General features: G+C 37.6%; 1 protein-coding gene across 1 annotated transcript; it reads left to right on the forward strand.

Moving 5' to 3' along the window:
• The first annotated feature begins 490 nt into the window (after positions 1–490).
• LOC145233626 (fas-binding factor 1 homolog) lies at positions 491–10,950 on the forward strand. Its single transcript, XM_080098391.1, has 24 exons — positions 491–616; positions 687–758; positions 883–975; positions 1,185–1,287; positions 1,559–1,705; positions 1,938–2,043; positions 2,121–2,239; positions 2,460–2,595; positions 2,705–2,766; positions 2,845–2,950; positions 3,371–3,425; positions 3,590–3,720; positions 4,297–4,478; positions 5,084–5,262; positions 5,653–5,816; positions 6,032–6,157; positions 7,005–7,144; positions 7,218–7,293; positions 7,648–7,708; positions 7,768–7,872; positions 8,167–8,529; positions 9,065–9,202; positions 9,865–10,062; positions 10,206–10,950. The coding sequence occupies exons 1-24, from the start codon at positions 614–616 to the stop codon at positions 10,281–10,283; spliced, it is 2,943 nt and encodes a 980-aa protein (XP_079954517.1). The 5' UTR covers positions 491–613; the 3' UTR covers positions 10,284–10,950.
• Positions 10,951–15,953: the final 5,003 nt, after the last annotated feature.

Consider the following 15,953-nt stretch of genomic DNA (forward strand, 5'->3'; position numbering starts at 1 on the left):
TTACAAATATTTTTAACACATATGAAATATCTAATTATCTACCCTATAGGTTGAATTTTTGACATCCTTAAACGAGACAAAAGTATTGAGAGCAAAGACATTACATAAGTCGCGCAATCACTTTCGAATTACAAAAAGTACGCCACAAACAAAACGGAAAAGCGTCAAAAATCTCCCGCGGTTCGCGTGTTCATATTCTCACATCTCATAACTTACAAAAATCAAAACATTATCAACCGTCCATTTTTTTCTGGTTGCAACTGATAATTTTTTTTGTTTTAAAAAACCAATTGCACTTTTAACATTTTACTTGACTACAAAGAGGAGTTTTCATTACAAATTAGAAAATCATATTTTGTAAATTGTTTCTATTTTTTGACTTTCGAAGCGTGACCTAAACGACGCCAGTGATGCGGAACGATTGTCAACAAATGTTTAACCGGTAACTTTGGATTTTAACAACTTTTATTTCAATATTTTCTATATTTTTTAGGGAAAAACAACTCAAACTTTTTTGTACATTTATAACTGAAAAATTGTTTACTTCTGAAAGACAATTTGGTGGTTTAATTCCCTTTAAGTTCGCAGAAAACTGACATTTATTGGATACATAATGGTAAGATTTATTTTGCTTTATTTTCTGGTGGCAAATTGTAAGTGATTGTATCATTTTACATTTTTTACAGGATAGTAGTGATGAAGAAAGTTCAATGCAATTGTCAGATGCCGATCCTCAAGCTCTGCTTGATTCACTAAAGGTAATAAATTTTGGTCTTTCAAGATATTTTTGTATGCTATGAAAACATGTAGCAATTTGAAAGTCAAGTTTGATGCAGACTAGTATGGCATGTTACATTTTGTGTAAGTTATTTTTGCATTTAGGATATGGATGATTTGGATGCAGAATTATTTGGGGGTAAAAAGTCAAAGAAAACAGATGATTTAGGGGTTGTAAAACCAAAAGAAAACAACCAGGTAAATAAATACACTAACATTCAAAGGACTTAAAACCATTACAAATCAATAAGACAAATAGCTTACAAAACATAGCTTACTAAAGGTTTTGGTGTAATGCTTTCTTAAAGTCAGTTCTGATTTTGGTGAAATTAACAAGTAAAAAAATCTGGTATTCAGCTGCCCAAAAGACTTTCAGTTGTTCATTGATTTACTATTTTATATTACAGTTGAATTCAAGTTTAAGTTCTATAAAGAAATCAACATTTGGGGAGAAGAAAAGAGTCAGTTTTCATGATGATAGTTTCCTAGATGCTAAAAAAGAAGAAAAGGGTAAAGCTTTTTAAAAGTTTGGTTAATTTTCACTAGGAGTATGTAAATCTATGCGACATTTAATTGTAAAATTTGCCTTTATATCATTTTTATGCCATTTTGTGTTTAAGTGCATATGACATTATATGACAAACAGACACAAGCTCATGCAAATAAATTGGATTTTATGGCTATTGCGCTGTTTATTCACACAACTGTGATTTTGTGGAAATAAATGCTAAAACTTGAAAGGAAATAATTTGTTTGTTAATTTTTTTTTAACAAATCACAGACGATGATCTTGATTTTGACCTGGATGACCCTTTGGGAGATCTTCTTTCTGATGATGATGGTTCTTTTCAATATGAACCTCCTAAAAGGAAGGTTGCACCCATCAAGGAAACACTAAAGAATGAAAAACCCAAAAAGTTAAAACCAGGTACAAAGGAATATTGTTAATCACATATTGGTTAGTTGCATAATCTGTTTGATTAAAAAGAGACTGTAAAACTCAGCCATTTGATAAAAACATTGTCCAGTTAATTGCAAAAAAGCTTGGCAAATTGAGTATAAGATTGACTGGATTCATCTGTACTTAAGTGACCATTGATTGATTTTTGGAGGTTAGACTCTGTTTTAGGAGATTATGTGTAATGAAATGTTCCTTGCAGTGGAGAAAGCATCCGTTGAAGTTGAGGAAGCAATGTTTGCTGATGCTGATAGTGATGTGTTTGATGCTCTTGGGCTTGATGATGAAAAGAAGCCATCGAAACAACTGTAAGCATTTCAAATACTAAAAATAGAAATCATAGTGTTTAACAGATCAGACAATTAAACAAATATGTTTACTGCAGAACTGAAAATGACAGTCACTCACGATTAGATGATTTACTTGCAACGAAACCTGTAGAGAAAAAAACAGAAGAGAAACCACGAAAAACATTGTTTGATAAAGATGGCAACTTCTTAAAAGGTTGGGTAAACAGCACTATTCCCAACAATCAAAGTTGTAGAACAGCATTTCTTGAAGTTTTTACCCTAATATGCACATAAGTTTACCATAATATTGACTTGTTTTTTTCACAAAAAATGGCTATTAGATGTCTGGGCCACCTTAAGAACAACTGATGTGGAATGTTATATTTTGTTGATATTTCAAGGTCATTTTGGACATTGTTTTCCCATCATTTTAGATTCTTTCCAAGCTAAGCAAGTTCCCAAAGCTAGTCCTAAACCTGCACAACAAGATGATGTTTCTTTTGGTGGATATCAACCTTCCAGTACTGGGGGAACTCCTGGTCGAAGACAAAAACCAATAAGTGATGCAAAGTAGGTTGTATTCAGTGTTTTCTTGAAGTTCTGTTAAAAACCATCATAGATGTATTTTGTGGAAGTTGCTAAATATTATGATAATGTTTTGAATTATTTTTGTGTGCAGGAAAAAAGATAATTTCTTTGATTTCTTGGCCGACAATGGTGCAAATTCAGAGACTTCTTTCGGTAAACTTTTTTAATGGCGAAAGTTTTTGCTTGATTGGTCAACATATTTGTTTTTTCATTGAACATATATTTTCTTAGATCGACCACAGTCCACCCCATCTGCTAAGGAAAAATCAAAGTCGGTTGATTTTCTTGGACTTGGCGATGAAGTTGATTTGGATTCTGTTCTTAGTGACAAACCAAGGTAAGGTATTCGATCTACACCATGACATAAATTATGTTTAACTGTGTACAGACAAAGGGATAATTACACCTGTTTGCCAAGCTTTTTTTGCAATTAATTGGAATGTGTAATTAATTAAAAATTTAGAAGATTTCCATACCTAATGACAAACTATGGTTAAAGTTAATCTATAAACTACAGTTTAAATTTAGGTATATTATTCAATGCTGTGTGGTCAGTTACTGATGTTTCATTTTTTACTCCACAAATTTCCCACATTCAACCAAACACTAAACTTTTATGTTGCCCTTGTACATTTTAATGCTATTTCAAACAAATTTGGTCAACAGCTGGAGTACTGCAATTTATACCCTGATGTAATTAATCAGTATTGCTTGCTCTTTGTATTAAAAAGGCAAATGTTGTAAAATGATGTTTTAGACCTGCAACGACTCCTGTAAGCCGAAGACCAAGAAAGGCAGATTCGCTTGTCAAGGTATACCCACCCAAAAAACAAAAAACCTTAACAATATCTGTACATTACTTGCAAGCTTTGCAATACTTTTTGAAAAGGGCTTTCTGGTAGATATTTTGTGCTTGCTATTTGGACTGTTTGTTGTGCATAATATATATCCTGCATTAAATGTATTTCAATAACAGGGAGAAGACAATGATTCTGTTACATCAGAGGATCCACTTCCAGCAAAAGGGAAACCACCGAGGTTCCGTTCACCACCCCTGGTTACCCCATTATCACCAGCAGTTTCAGCCCCTGTACAAGAACCCTCAAGGTTGGACTCAATTTTATACTTTTGTGTTTGCCTTATTTTGAGCCAAAGCTATTTTTCAAGGCCACAAATTTCTAAAAAAAAGTTGAGTTGAGTTTATTTCGCGGGGTGAAACAAATCGTAGCAACACAGTTGAGCAAAAATATTCACTAAGCAGGAAATAGCTGCGCAACGTTGAGACGTTATAAAGTGCAACCAATTAGAGGGCACAATTGGTGGGTAGATTGTAAACGCGCTGCAGCTACACCGTTTCTACAAGCGTTGTATGGCAGGGACTCACATAGAGGGTGAGGTTGGTGCATTGGGACATCGAGACTGGGGGGCAACGTTGGTAGAACCAGTTGAGTTGGGACCTAAAAGCTAACCACCCGTGTTAGGGAAAGAGGGTGGGGTTCAATAGGAAAAGATACCCTGTTGGATAGTTTCAGGCGCCGAAAGAAAGGGTGCAGCACAAACACATCGACGATTTTATTTCAATTCTAGTAGTACCAATTAAAAAATACAAAAAGTATCACAAAAAAATGAAAAGAAAGATGATTTAGTAATTATAAGTTGCAATTATTATTTTTGTTATTGTAGCAAGCCTTCTACACCAGCAAAGCTATCTCAACATGTTTCGGAGGCAAATATACTTGACGAACTCGAATCCTCCACTCCAAAACAAGTAAACCGAACGCCAACCCGATCACGTAATCATGATGATGTCACAATCACTCAACCACGGAGAGAAAAAATTCCCATTCGAAATTTCGATGCACGAGGTTGGCTGATTGTCATTTTAAATTTAAACTTTGTATTTGTTCGTTTCATTTGGATGGGCGGGCAACACCTGAATGCGTTAAGCTCACAATGAGTCCGCCGTCGAGCTGCCTGTTTGTTACAAGTCAGTTGAATCATTGACTTTTCGGGATTTTTTTCTAATTTGTGCCATCATTTTAGTGCAACCATTAGGTCTTTTGGGTTAGAGCAATGCAGTTTAAGATTTTTGTTGAGAAAAACACAAGTGACTGAGATGGGATTAGAACCTACAACCTTGTGAGCACAAGGCGCGAAACAGTCGATCATTTTGGCAACTCAATGTAGGATTGATCACAAAAGACCCACAACACATTGACTTTGACGCCTTGAACAATCATTAAGTCCTTCTGTTTTAGGTTTATAAAATTGATCCTATTCAGGTCGCCTTCATCCGGGTAATAATCCTCTAAAAGTAAAAAAAATCACAATAAACAAAACGAAAAACCGCAACGACGACATGATAAGGGCAAAGAAAATAAACGCCAAGACTTCTAATCAAAATTCTAGAAACGCAGAGAGCAACACGTCGTTTTTAATCTTCAAGGTATCGTTTATAACTTTGTTTTAGATATCCAGCTACCATCTGCTGGGAGTCAGCCCACCAGACAAGTATCCTCGACCTCAAACACAAAAATTCAATCTCTCGAATCTCAACTCGAACACATGAGGGCGCTCTTGCATGAAACCCAGCTCGGTTTTCGCGCCGACTTGGAGCTGACTCAACAGACTTATGATGGAAGGGTTGAGGTATGACACCAAGTAACCTCACCTTCATGTTGACCTCGAGTAACCTTTACTGTCTTTACCTAACGTCTTGACAAAAGCCTAACTAAACTCCAACTTTGTTTTGACCTCAAGTAACCCCTGCGTGATTTTGACCTCAAGTAACCCCTGCGTGATCTTGACCTCAAGTAACCGTTCAATTTATATTTACCTCGTGTAAACTTTGGCGTGAGATAAAGAAACCCCTGTTTTATCGTGACCTTACGTTGCCCGAGTTTTTTCCTGACCTTAAGTAACCCAAGTTCTAACTTCGCCTTAAGTAACCGAGAGCAAAGTTTTGTTTTGCACACGCTTCTTAAATTCAAGTAAAGTCTGCCAGATTAGAAACAATTGTAATCAAGGTCATTCTTGCAGTTGCTGCAACATTCACTGGCCGAGGTTCGCAATCGCTCAGAACGAGAGCTGGAGAGTATCAAAGAATCCTATGCGGCGAGGTTGGACGCAGTGAGAGAGCAGTCACGTGAGCATGCGAGAGAAGCGGCTGGGAGGGACCTCGCCGAACAGGATGAAATCAAAAGGTAATGAAACTCTTTTGGGAGGACTTGGTATTGCCCAGATTGGCTTCTCCAAATCACTTTGACCCGTTTTGCAGTTTCATATGTGTGCTCAATTTGACAAAGTCGACACACGGGAAATTTTACGCGGGAAAATTTATCTGGCAATTCCTGATTAGGGGCGAGGCTGAAATTTGAACGTAAATTGTTTATCTAAATTATTGTTTTTTTGTATGCAGATTGCGCGAGTTTCATCTGAAAGCGCTGGAAGAAACCAGACACGATTATGATTTGCAGATGACAAGATTGAAGAAGACACACGCTCAAGAAATCGACACTATAAAGAACTCTTCTCAGATCACCAGGTGTGTTTAAAGTAGAACATTTTTTTTCATTCAACTGCACCAACAATTTCAATGCTAAACATACAAAATTGTTATAAAAGGCAGGAACACGTTCATATCGTTTGTTAGTTGTTGGGTGGTAAATAAACGAGCAAATGCATTGAACACATAAAGTACTTGCATGTAATAAGGCCCTCCAACTAAAACTATTAACGTAGAGGCTACACACTTTGTAAATCGACATAAATACGAAAAAAAATGTAAAACAAAATGAGACCACAATCCATACATCAGTGTTTCCCAACCTATGGGTCGCGACCCAAAGTTGGGTCGCCTGAACATTCTGTTGGGTCGCCTGTTTTAGTGACAGTATGAGCATCTACTTTTTGACTTCGGCTTGTGGCGTTATTTTAATATTTCCCAATACTTTAAATTGTTGCCCAATTATAATTCCATCACTTCACAGTTGATCGTTGTCTGGCTAATAATGCTTCGATTCAGCTCCTAGTTCGGGCTGAATGAAAATGTTTGGTCGAAAAAAACAACAGCATTTGTTCGTCATAAGCTTATTGATTTGCTAAACTGACGTAGCAATTTTCAAAAAGCTTTCTTAATTTACAGATAAAAATACAATTAAAATAACATGTCCATGGGTCGCGAAAAAACACTTAACGAAATTTTGGTAAGTATTTGGGTCGCGTTAAAAAAAGGTTGGGAACCACTGTCTTACATTAAAAAAATACAAGCATTGATCAAAAAAGTCACATTTACTGTCTTACAGGTTAGCATGTTTAACGTTAAGTTATTACAATTCTTTTGTTTCAATTCGAGTTATTCAAAATGGCGATAAAGGCACCACTATCTATAGAAATGTTGGTGAAACCACGGAAAAGCTCGACAGCGCCATCCAGCTGTTGCAGAAACTCGCGGCGAAGTATGACTCAGCGTTTCACGTCATTACTCAGCAATCCGAAACCATGGCAACCTCCAGTAACAAGATGCAAGCGAGTGAGTGTTTATTTATGGCATCAACAACATTCGTACAAGTCTAGAAACTGATATATTGGTTTATGTTCTACAGCGATTCAAGCGCAGATGCAAGCAATGCAAAGAAGCAACGCTGAGTCGCACACTGTGCTACAGCAAACCGCAACAAGGTTTGTGCTTCATGTTGGCATTTTTCTTCTTTTTTACTATTTCTGGTTTTCGATATCGAGTCGCGGGTTTTTATCCCTAGTTGCGGGTTGCGTTTTTTATTGAGGCGGGTTACCAAAAAGGTCACTTTTGGTATTTTACGCTTTATAGATTGAGACCGGATTCGAACCCTCAACCTTGTGATCCTAAAGCAATCCTACTTACTATTTTATCATCTGTTAAGATAAACATAAATTCAATAGTTGGGTCAGTCCTAAGGCGTTAATGCAGACCAGCGCTCACGGCACACACACATCATAGTGCACCAGACTTTAATAAGTCGGGCATACTCTGATTTACTTTATCATCTTTTACAGAATGGAAGTGGTCGCGAGTGAAATTAACAGAAAATTCGAGGAACTACAATACGCGATGCAGGTGGGTTCATTTTTCTTGTGTCAATCAATAATGGTTTTGACGACGTGTTTTCCCGCTAGGTGGAGCAAAACAAACTTCAGGTTGCCCAAGCTTCGTTGGAAAGCGAGAAAAGACAGATGTTTCAGCAGGTGGCGCTTGAGAGAGAGCAAAGCAGAAAGGCCCATGTAAGATTTTTATGGTTAAAAAAAAACTTCAAAATTTTTCTTTCCTAGCTTTATCCCTCTTTAACTGCTAAATTAAATATTTCAGCGCGTGGGTCTGTCGTGAATTAAGGTGTTAGTAACTCTACCAAGCACTGGTCTGGTTGTATGGCTTATATTTTCTAAAATCTGATACAAAAAAAGACAAACTAAAAATATTTTTGTGGGTCTACTTACATAATTTCTCTTGCAGACTTCACATACCTAGTTTTCTTTTTCCCCCCAAAATTCCAAATAAAAACCGTATATTCGTTACAGAACGAAGCGTTGGAGCTTCAGCAAGCGTTTCAGCGAGAAGCTCGCGAAGAGAGAGACCGTTTTGCAAGGAAAGACGAAGAGATGCGAGCAACGGCTCGTGCATTGGAGGAAGCTAGAGCGGCCGAGTCGGAACGAATGTCGCAGCGGGAGGTTGAGCGTCGAAACGCGGCGGAAGAGCTCGCACGAGAGCGGGCTTCGTTAGCTGGAAGGTCGGAACGTATGTCTGCACTGGAGGCGAGGTTGAATGCTGAAAAGTCGGAGTCGGATCGGAAGAGCGATTTGATGAGGAAGGAGGAGAGGGAGCTGGAGGAGCGGAGACAGGTGGTGATGAAGATGGAAAAAGATGTCAAAGAACAACAGGAGGTTGGAATATTTTTTTTTTTTTATCATTTAAAATATGACATATCAGAAATATTAAAGCTCTCAAAACAGCTGAAGTTTTTAGACAATGTATCAAAATGTCAATTTCGCCACAATTATCAAATGACATTATCAGTCTAAATATAGTACGCCAGACACATTGAAGTTGTCATCCAAATCAGCCGTTCACCAAGGAGTCCCGGCTCCTGTGGTGGGTTCGTTCGAATCCCACCGCAGTTTTCTAGTCTGTGCCTTGCCATATGGGAGTGCTTGGTGACCGGCTGTTTCGGTGTATAGCATTTAATAGGCCTGGCTTACTGTGATTTATATATGAGCGTGCCATGATCGCTGGTCTGCATGGACGCTTCAGGGCTCATCCCAGTTATGAATGTATATTCATCTCAAAGATATAAAAAGAAAGAATCAAATAAAAGGAAACCAGTGCAATTTTTGTATAAGTACACATAACAGATACTATTAGATTAAGCTGAGCAATTAATGATACCCAAACAAGGAACGAAACATTTTTTTTCAACAGCACCACGCTGAGAAAATCGCAGAAAGCAGTCGAGCGTTGCAGGAAGCCAAGCGTATCGAGAGGGAACACCAGTCACGCTTGAGTGACATCCACGCACAATCTCAGGAGCTTGCTCGACAGCGCCAATTACTGGCCGAAGTACGTGTGCTAAATTTCGTGTGACATTTAATTTTCATGTTTCCACACGATTTATGTAGTATTATTGCTTCATGTAGATGTCATTGGTCAAATTGCTTGTCGGGCTGCGCAAAAGTAAACCCTCGGTTAATCTGGACCCGTTTGGCCAAAAAAATTATCCGGATTAGGCGAAGATCTGGATTAACCAATGTGGCTTAGTTCAAGTCGTACCACATTACAAATCATTTGTACCTTAAGTTTTGTTCGAATTAGGCGAAGATCCGGATTAACTGAATCCGGTTTAACCGTGGTTTACTGTTTTTAACCTGGAAATAAATGTTTCCAAATTTGTGGCATATGATATGAAAGGTTAAAATCGTTACGAAATTGCAATATAATAAGGAATGATTCCCACAATTTACTGGGATTTTTTAAGTCAACAAAATTGAACAATATTTAAATTCAATACGATTGTTGTGCAAAAATTTTGCAATGGCACTTTTTTTCCTTTTTTGTCAGGAAATCTACGAAAATAATGTGCAATTATTCGATTACGTTATAATTTAGGTTTAAAACATGTCAAATACCAACCTATGAATTTATATTTCTTTATTGTACAACTTTTATTATAAGTGTGGAAAAAACGTAGTGGTTGCATTTCACTAAAGTTCATTCGTTTCCAGGAACGAAAGCTTTTAGTTCACGAACGTTTAGACGCGCCTCGATTTACACAACGAACTACAAATCCAGGGGCGTCCCCCATTGCGTCAGAGCAACGTCAGCAGTATGACGTCACGCCGGTAAAACTCAGTGCTTCTGTGACGCCAGTCGTGCCCACCGCTGACGCAAACGCGGTGCTATGGAAACATGCAGCAGACAAAGTAAGTCTAAAAAATCTGCCTTACTGTGACGTAATAAAAGTTGTTGTGTTTAATTTTTGACGTCACGACCATGTATAGCCCTTGCGCGTCACCAAGTGACTAAAAGAGAGACCAGAAAGTGTTTTTTTTTTTGTTTTATGTAGGATCGGGATTTTCTGGAGGACGAAGAATTTTTCCTGGAAACACTCAAACGTTCTCCTTACCACGGAATAAAGACTTGAGTCTTAATCCTTCTATACCATACAGTGCTTCCCTGATCTTTCATTCAGTTTTGACCATTTTTTTCAAATCTGATTAAATTCTTATAGTTACCTCAAAGTATTGGAAACAATAAAACAGTATAGGCGGACACTATATCTGTTTAAAAGTTTACCATGACCTAAGCCTAAGGTAATGATTTTTTTGTTTATTTAGGTCGTTATAATCGTCATTAAACTTATTGGAAACAATGTTTACAAAAAAGACTTCGGGAAACATTTGTTTTGTTCAGAAGACTTATGGCAAAGTTGTAGCATTGTTGAAAGGGTTAGGTCATGGTAATTTTGTGAGTAAACAAGAAGGATTCTAACAATGTACCTTAACCGCTAGGTGACACCAAAGAGAAATGTGTTGGTAAAAATATTTTTGTTTCACTCTTTTTATTTTATACATGTAATATTGCGAAATCTGTATTTACATTGTTATTATTGCAAAAAAGGATAACATCCCCAAAACGTACGGTTTAGGCTGAAGTAATGGAAAAATCTGAGTGCCTAATTCCGGATTGATTCAGGTCATTGTTGTGTCACAGTACACATTGTGTTATGTTTGTTACATCACTGTGAATTGGCCTTCTACCTGCGTCTATACATCGCTATTGTGTTTGGAAATAAATAAATAAACATTTTAGTTTTTCGGATTTATAAAGACAAACTTAGATTGCATAACGTGTAGCAGCAGCAGGAATCTGCCCCTGTTTATATGACGTCATAAAATATCCAAGTGTGTGACGTCATCAAATGTCCCGTATGTATAACGTCACCAAATGTCCAACACTCATAAATATAGCAAAATCGTTCACTAATATTTAATATCTGAATTAAAATATTTTTTTCAGCATTGGTTGAAAAAGTTCACGCAAAACGCTTCGTGGAAAATTCTCAACGGTCTTTCCGTCAAAAAGTTCGGCAACTTTCCGTTAAAAACCGTCGCAGCGGGTAAATTGTCGCTCAAACGGACGCTTGTTTGTCGCAATAAGTAGAGATTCTCGCTGGAATGAATAGAAAACTTACGTGTGACACGCGCCTTTATTCCGTCACAGTCGCCAAACTGGCAACGAAAACAAACAATCCGTCAACGGGAAATGACAATTGTGACGTGACAATAAGATCGTTTAGGGGGCGCGATATTGGTACTTTCGCGCTTGGAATAGGGGCCCGACGATAGAATGAGGGGCTCAGGGGCGAATAAAGGAACATCATTGCGCGGTGTTCGATTGTCCATCGCGTAGAGACAAATGACGGGCGTCGATTGATAATGTTCCAGAATTGAACGCGATTCGAGTGGGCGCCGATACGATTGAAATGAAAAAGCCACCCGTGACAGTTAGATGAGCTGAAAACTTTCGACAGCAGTCGAAAGTTGCCTGGTTGCGTTTTGTCCCGTGACATGTCACGTTTCAAGGTGTTCCCCAATTTGGAGACAAATTTCTTAACGTTGTTTTGAATCGATTTCTTGTTGGAGCTATTAGAAGCATAAAATCATAAAATCGTAATTCCTTCTGTGTTGCCTTTTTAGACACTGAAGATGATTGCATAAGCAAAATATATTTGTTCTTGATACTAAAGCTAACTGATTTCATCCTTGAAACAATCGTTTCCAAACTCATGAAATTGTATTGAGATTTTATGAGAAAAAAGTTGGTAGGCTAATTGAGGCAATGTAGAAAACTGACTTTATACATTTTTTGTACTACAAAATGCCTTGCGCAAATTCATTCAAACTTTTATCTGCTTTAAACTTTTTATTTACTTTTTTATTTTATTTCTGTAGTCTTAAGAATAGACAACAATTTCCTAACGAAATCTGTCGGTGAATATCGTGGTATACATATTTCAAACCACAAGATAAAACATCAAATAAAAAAATTATAATTTTTCTATAGTCTTAAACTTTTTTAAAACTTTGTGTTAAAAGATAATTAAACTTGAAAGTGTGGTTATTGTAAATTAGAAACCAATTTAGACCACGAAAGATCCACAAGCTTGCAAAAGAGTCGTTGTGAGATATTTTACGAAAAATGTATTAATTGCTATTCAACACTTTTCTCGCGCGAGTGTAAATAAAATTGAAATGGCGCCAGATTATTTTTTCGCATTATTTTTAACACTTCCTATTCTTTTCACCCGGGGTCCGACACAAAACCACCCCCGTTCTGCCCCATTTACCCACAAATGTAGCCCCAACCGTCTGGCGCGTGGCGCCCGGAGGCATAAAGTGGGTAACGATTTTTCGGGGTTCGACAAAACATGCGAATTGTTTCCACCCATGGGTGAATCACTTTGCCTCATGGGTAAACTCACCCGACAGCTCATTCTTCGCTAACAGATCCCTGTCACCCATAGGTAAAGGGTAAAGGGGTTTCCGTTTTGCGGTTCAAAGCGACGGCAACAATTTCATGAAATTCTAAAAAGTTAGCTCAGTTTAATTTTTGCGGCCGTTATTTTCAAATTACTTTTTAGCGCGGTTGTTATATATTGGTTTTCAAGGAAACTGCTTTTATTTCTAAACAGGATATGATACCTTAAAACTCATATTAAAAGCAAAAATTGTTAATTGATACCCTTTTGTCAACTTGTAGGAATATTTGACGAAGCAACAGCGCTTCCAAATCAGAATCTGTCAACAAATAGTGTAAAACGATATTTATATCACCCATATGGGCATCATCTGTCGCTCTTATTCGAATAGAATCTGATTTTAAGAAGCACTGTTGCTTTGTCAATTATTCTCCAGAAAATTACACATATAATCAGTGATCGTCGGCATATAATGCCTAATCTTCGCGGGAAAGATCCTTCATGTAATGTTTATCAACTTTTCAACCTAATCAACTATTTTTTAGTTGCCTCTTGCAATTTATTTCCCACGTCCGACGCACTTATTACTTATTTAAATTGCGCAAAACGGAAAATGTTTTTCATGATGACTTGTAGTTTATAACATCTCCTTCACATGGTTTAAGTCTGTTCACGAATTCGATTTCCCAAACAGTCGCCAGAACAGACACTAGGTGGTGCTAAAGATCAACTTTTTCAATTATTCGCCGCAGCCGAGCTACGAGGGAGGGCAAAATGTGATAGAAAACTGATTAGGTCGTGCGCAGGCCTTTCATTGAACTGTTTTGTGTAAAGACAGTTGGGAGTCGAAATGGTTTGTCGGCCCCAAGACTTTACATCACAAGCAGTGTATTGTGGAGCAATGAAATTCTTGTTAGAAGGGGCGGCCCTTACATGTCGAGATAGGGAGCACGGCTGGGTTTGGGCGGGGCCATGTATTCGATTTCTTAATCAGAATTGTTGAAACTGACTGAAAACGACACCAAAGCTCGCTGTAGCAAGGACAGAAGGTACGGTGTTTTCAAGCCGGTTTCTGCCCACCTTAAACTGTCGTTTTCTTGTTTTCTGTAAACTGTAAGGCAACCTTAACTATATGTTTGTAAATGGGACTATACTTTGGGCCCGTGTTTTTTCGTTACAAACCGGTCTTTTCCAATCTTTTTTGGTCAAGGGCTGTTAACGTAAACCCATGATAACAGCATGGAACTGAAAATAAGTTTGTCATAATGTCGTGGTTAATGGATATTAACCAGTAGTTCCCAATACATTTTGGTTAATATTTTTAGCTAACGGGACAGTTTTACTTCAACATAACTATTCGCGTAGTCATTAAAAATGTGAAACAATAAAAACAGCTTGAAACAGAAAAACAAATATGAAAATAACGGCCCAAATAGACGTAAAAAGCGACATGCTATATTGTTCAAGCGTTTCGGCAAATGCCCATGCCATCATCAGTGATATGAAGGGCCTCATCAGTTACACCTGTTTATATCCACTTAAGTCACGTAAAAGATTGATAAAAAAGGTGCGAAACAAGTGTCACATAAAAACGATAGATACATTTTTTATCGATTCTTTGTAAATTTAATTACGTTTGTTATTGATCTTATATATTTCGACATTCTCATTCAAGGTGAAGTAAATAAACGTGGAAAGTAAATGCTGCAAAGTTTCACGCTAGTGGTGCTTTCGCCCTGAAGGCTTCTTGCGTGGCAAGTAATAACGATTCGATTCCCTCTAACTGCCCTATCACCTTACACCGCTGCAACTTTACCTCCATTCACACGATAAAATCGCACTGAGCTTAAGCATTGTGATGTCACAATTGTAAGTTTGGGGTTTCTGCTGCGGGTCGCAGTGACGCCTTGAAATTTTGGGCTGTGAAATAATTTGTGCGCGTTGTTTGTATGGTACATCAGTGTTTTGTTACTATGGAGACAATAACGCAGTTATATAACATTGACAATAAAGTTCAACTAAATTGATCGAAATTTAGTAAAAACACATCATTAATTAACGTAAAAAGCAGCTTTTTTCCACTATCTTATTCCGGCCTTTTTCCACTTTGAAATAATTTGGAATGAGGCTAAATATGACATCACAATGCCACAAGCGCCAAGCGCATCAAACGAAGTGATTATTCACTGAAAACGCGATTTTTATGACTATGGCGTCATTGCATGGCTAAATGATGTAATAATGAGCATTGTCATTTGTGTATATGACGCGCGATGCCAATCAGCATAGGACGAAATGCTAGACCAAACGTCATTGGTTGATTTCTTATCAGCCCCGGGATGCGACATCACGTGACAGCGCCTTGGCGAGTGAAATAAAAAGCGCCGACGTTAATTGACAAACTGTGTTATTCGCGACAATGCCCATTTATACATCACCAAGACAGCATCGCACCCGGTTTAATGAAAGGTTAGGAATTTGGGGTAGCAATTTTCACGCAAAATCGAAAGATTTTTGTTTCGTTTTTTTCACCTTTTATCCATCTTTCATGCGACTCAGGGAGTTATAAACGGTAGTAACTGATGTGGCCACTCATATCACTGATGATGGCATAAGCGTTTGCCGAAACGTTCGAATTATAAAGCATGCCTCTTTTTACGTCTATTTGGGTCATAATATTCTTTATTAAGTTTTTAAGTTTTTTTCGATGCAGAAAATGTAATTTGCAAACACTACACGATCATCTAATGATAGTTATGCTATTTACTGACCAAACTTGGAATGTTTGGTATGTAACAATAGACGACAAGTTTCAATCGTTGCAACCTGAACTGCGTAGAAAAATTAAATTGCCCAAGCCGGCAGACTTATTGAGGGAAATACCCCTATATCGGTTGCTTCGTCCAAACCCGTTTGTGGTCCAAGAAACGTTTTTTTACAAAGGACGGCGAACAAGAAGGAAACTACGGCAGGTGGCTTTGCTAACGGGCATGAGTAACACGATATCAACAACGATGAGTTATGCCGAGGTCTGCTGCTCGAACTTGATGTTATCTCATCAAAAAACGCCTGCCCGACTCGTCAAAATTAACCTCGTCAATTTTCTAGTCACTCCAACTTCTTACCAACTGATGATATCATTTAATGTGCAATGTCACTTTTTGTTTTGGAAATATTTTGCTTGATATTTTTGTGTGAACATTTAAAGACCTGCTGAGGATAAATGAAAGGTGTTATAGTTGGATAACTTTCATTTGGGAATCTATCTATAATGTTACCAGCAATTTCTGATAATAATTGACATTTTGCAATGCGTCCAGAACACACATTTAA

This window comes from Phallusia mammillata, chromosome 6, assembly GCF_965637545.1.
Source record: "Phallusia mammillata chromosome 6, kaPhaMamm4.hap1.1, whole genome shotgun sequence".
NCBI lineage: Eukaryota > Metazoa > Chordata > Ascidiacea > Phlebobranchia > Ascidiidae > Phallusia > Phallusia mammillata.

What these genes read in the sequence shown, in the direction of transcription:
- LOC145233626 (XM_080098391.1), top strand. An exon ending in CTCTGCTTGATTCACTAAAG is followed by an intron (nt 759 to 882) that starts GTAATAAATTTT and finishes TTTTGCATTTAG; the next exon opens with GATATGGATGATTTGGATGC. An exon ending in AGCGCCAATTACTGGCCGAA is followed by an intron (nt 9,203 to 9,864) that starts GTACGTGTGCTA and finishes ATTCGTTTCCAG; the next exon opens with GAACGAAAGCTTTTAGTTCA.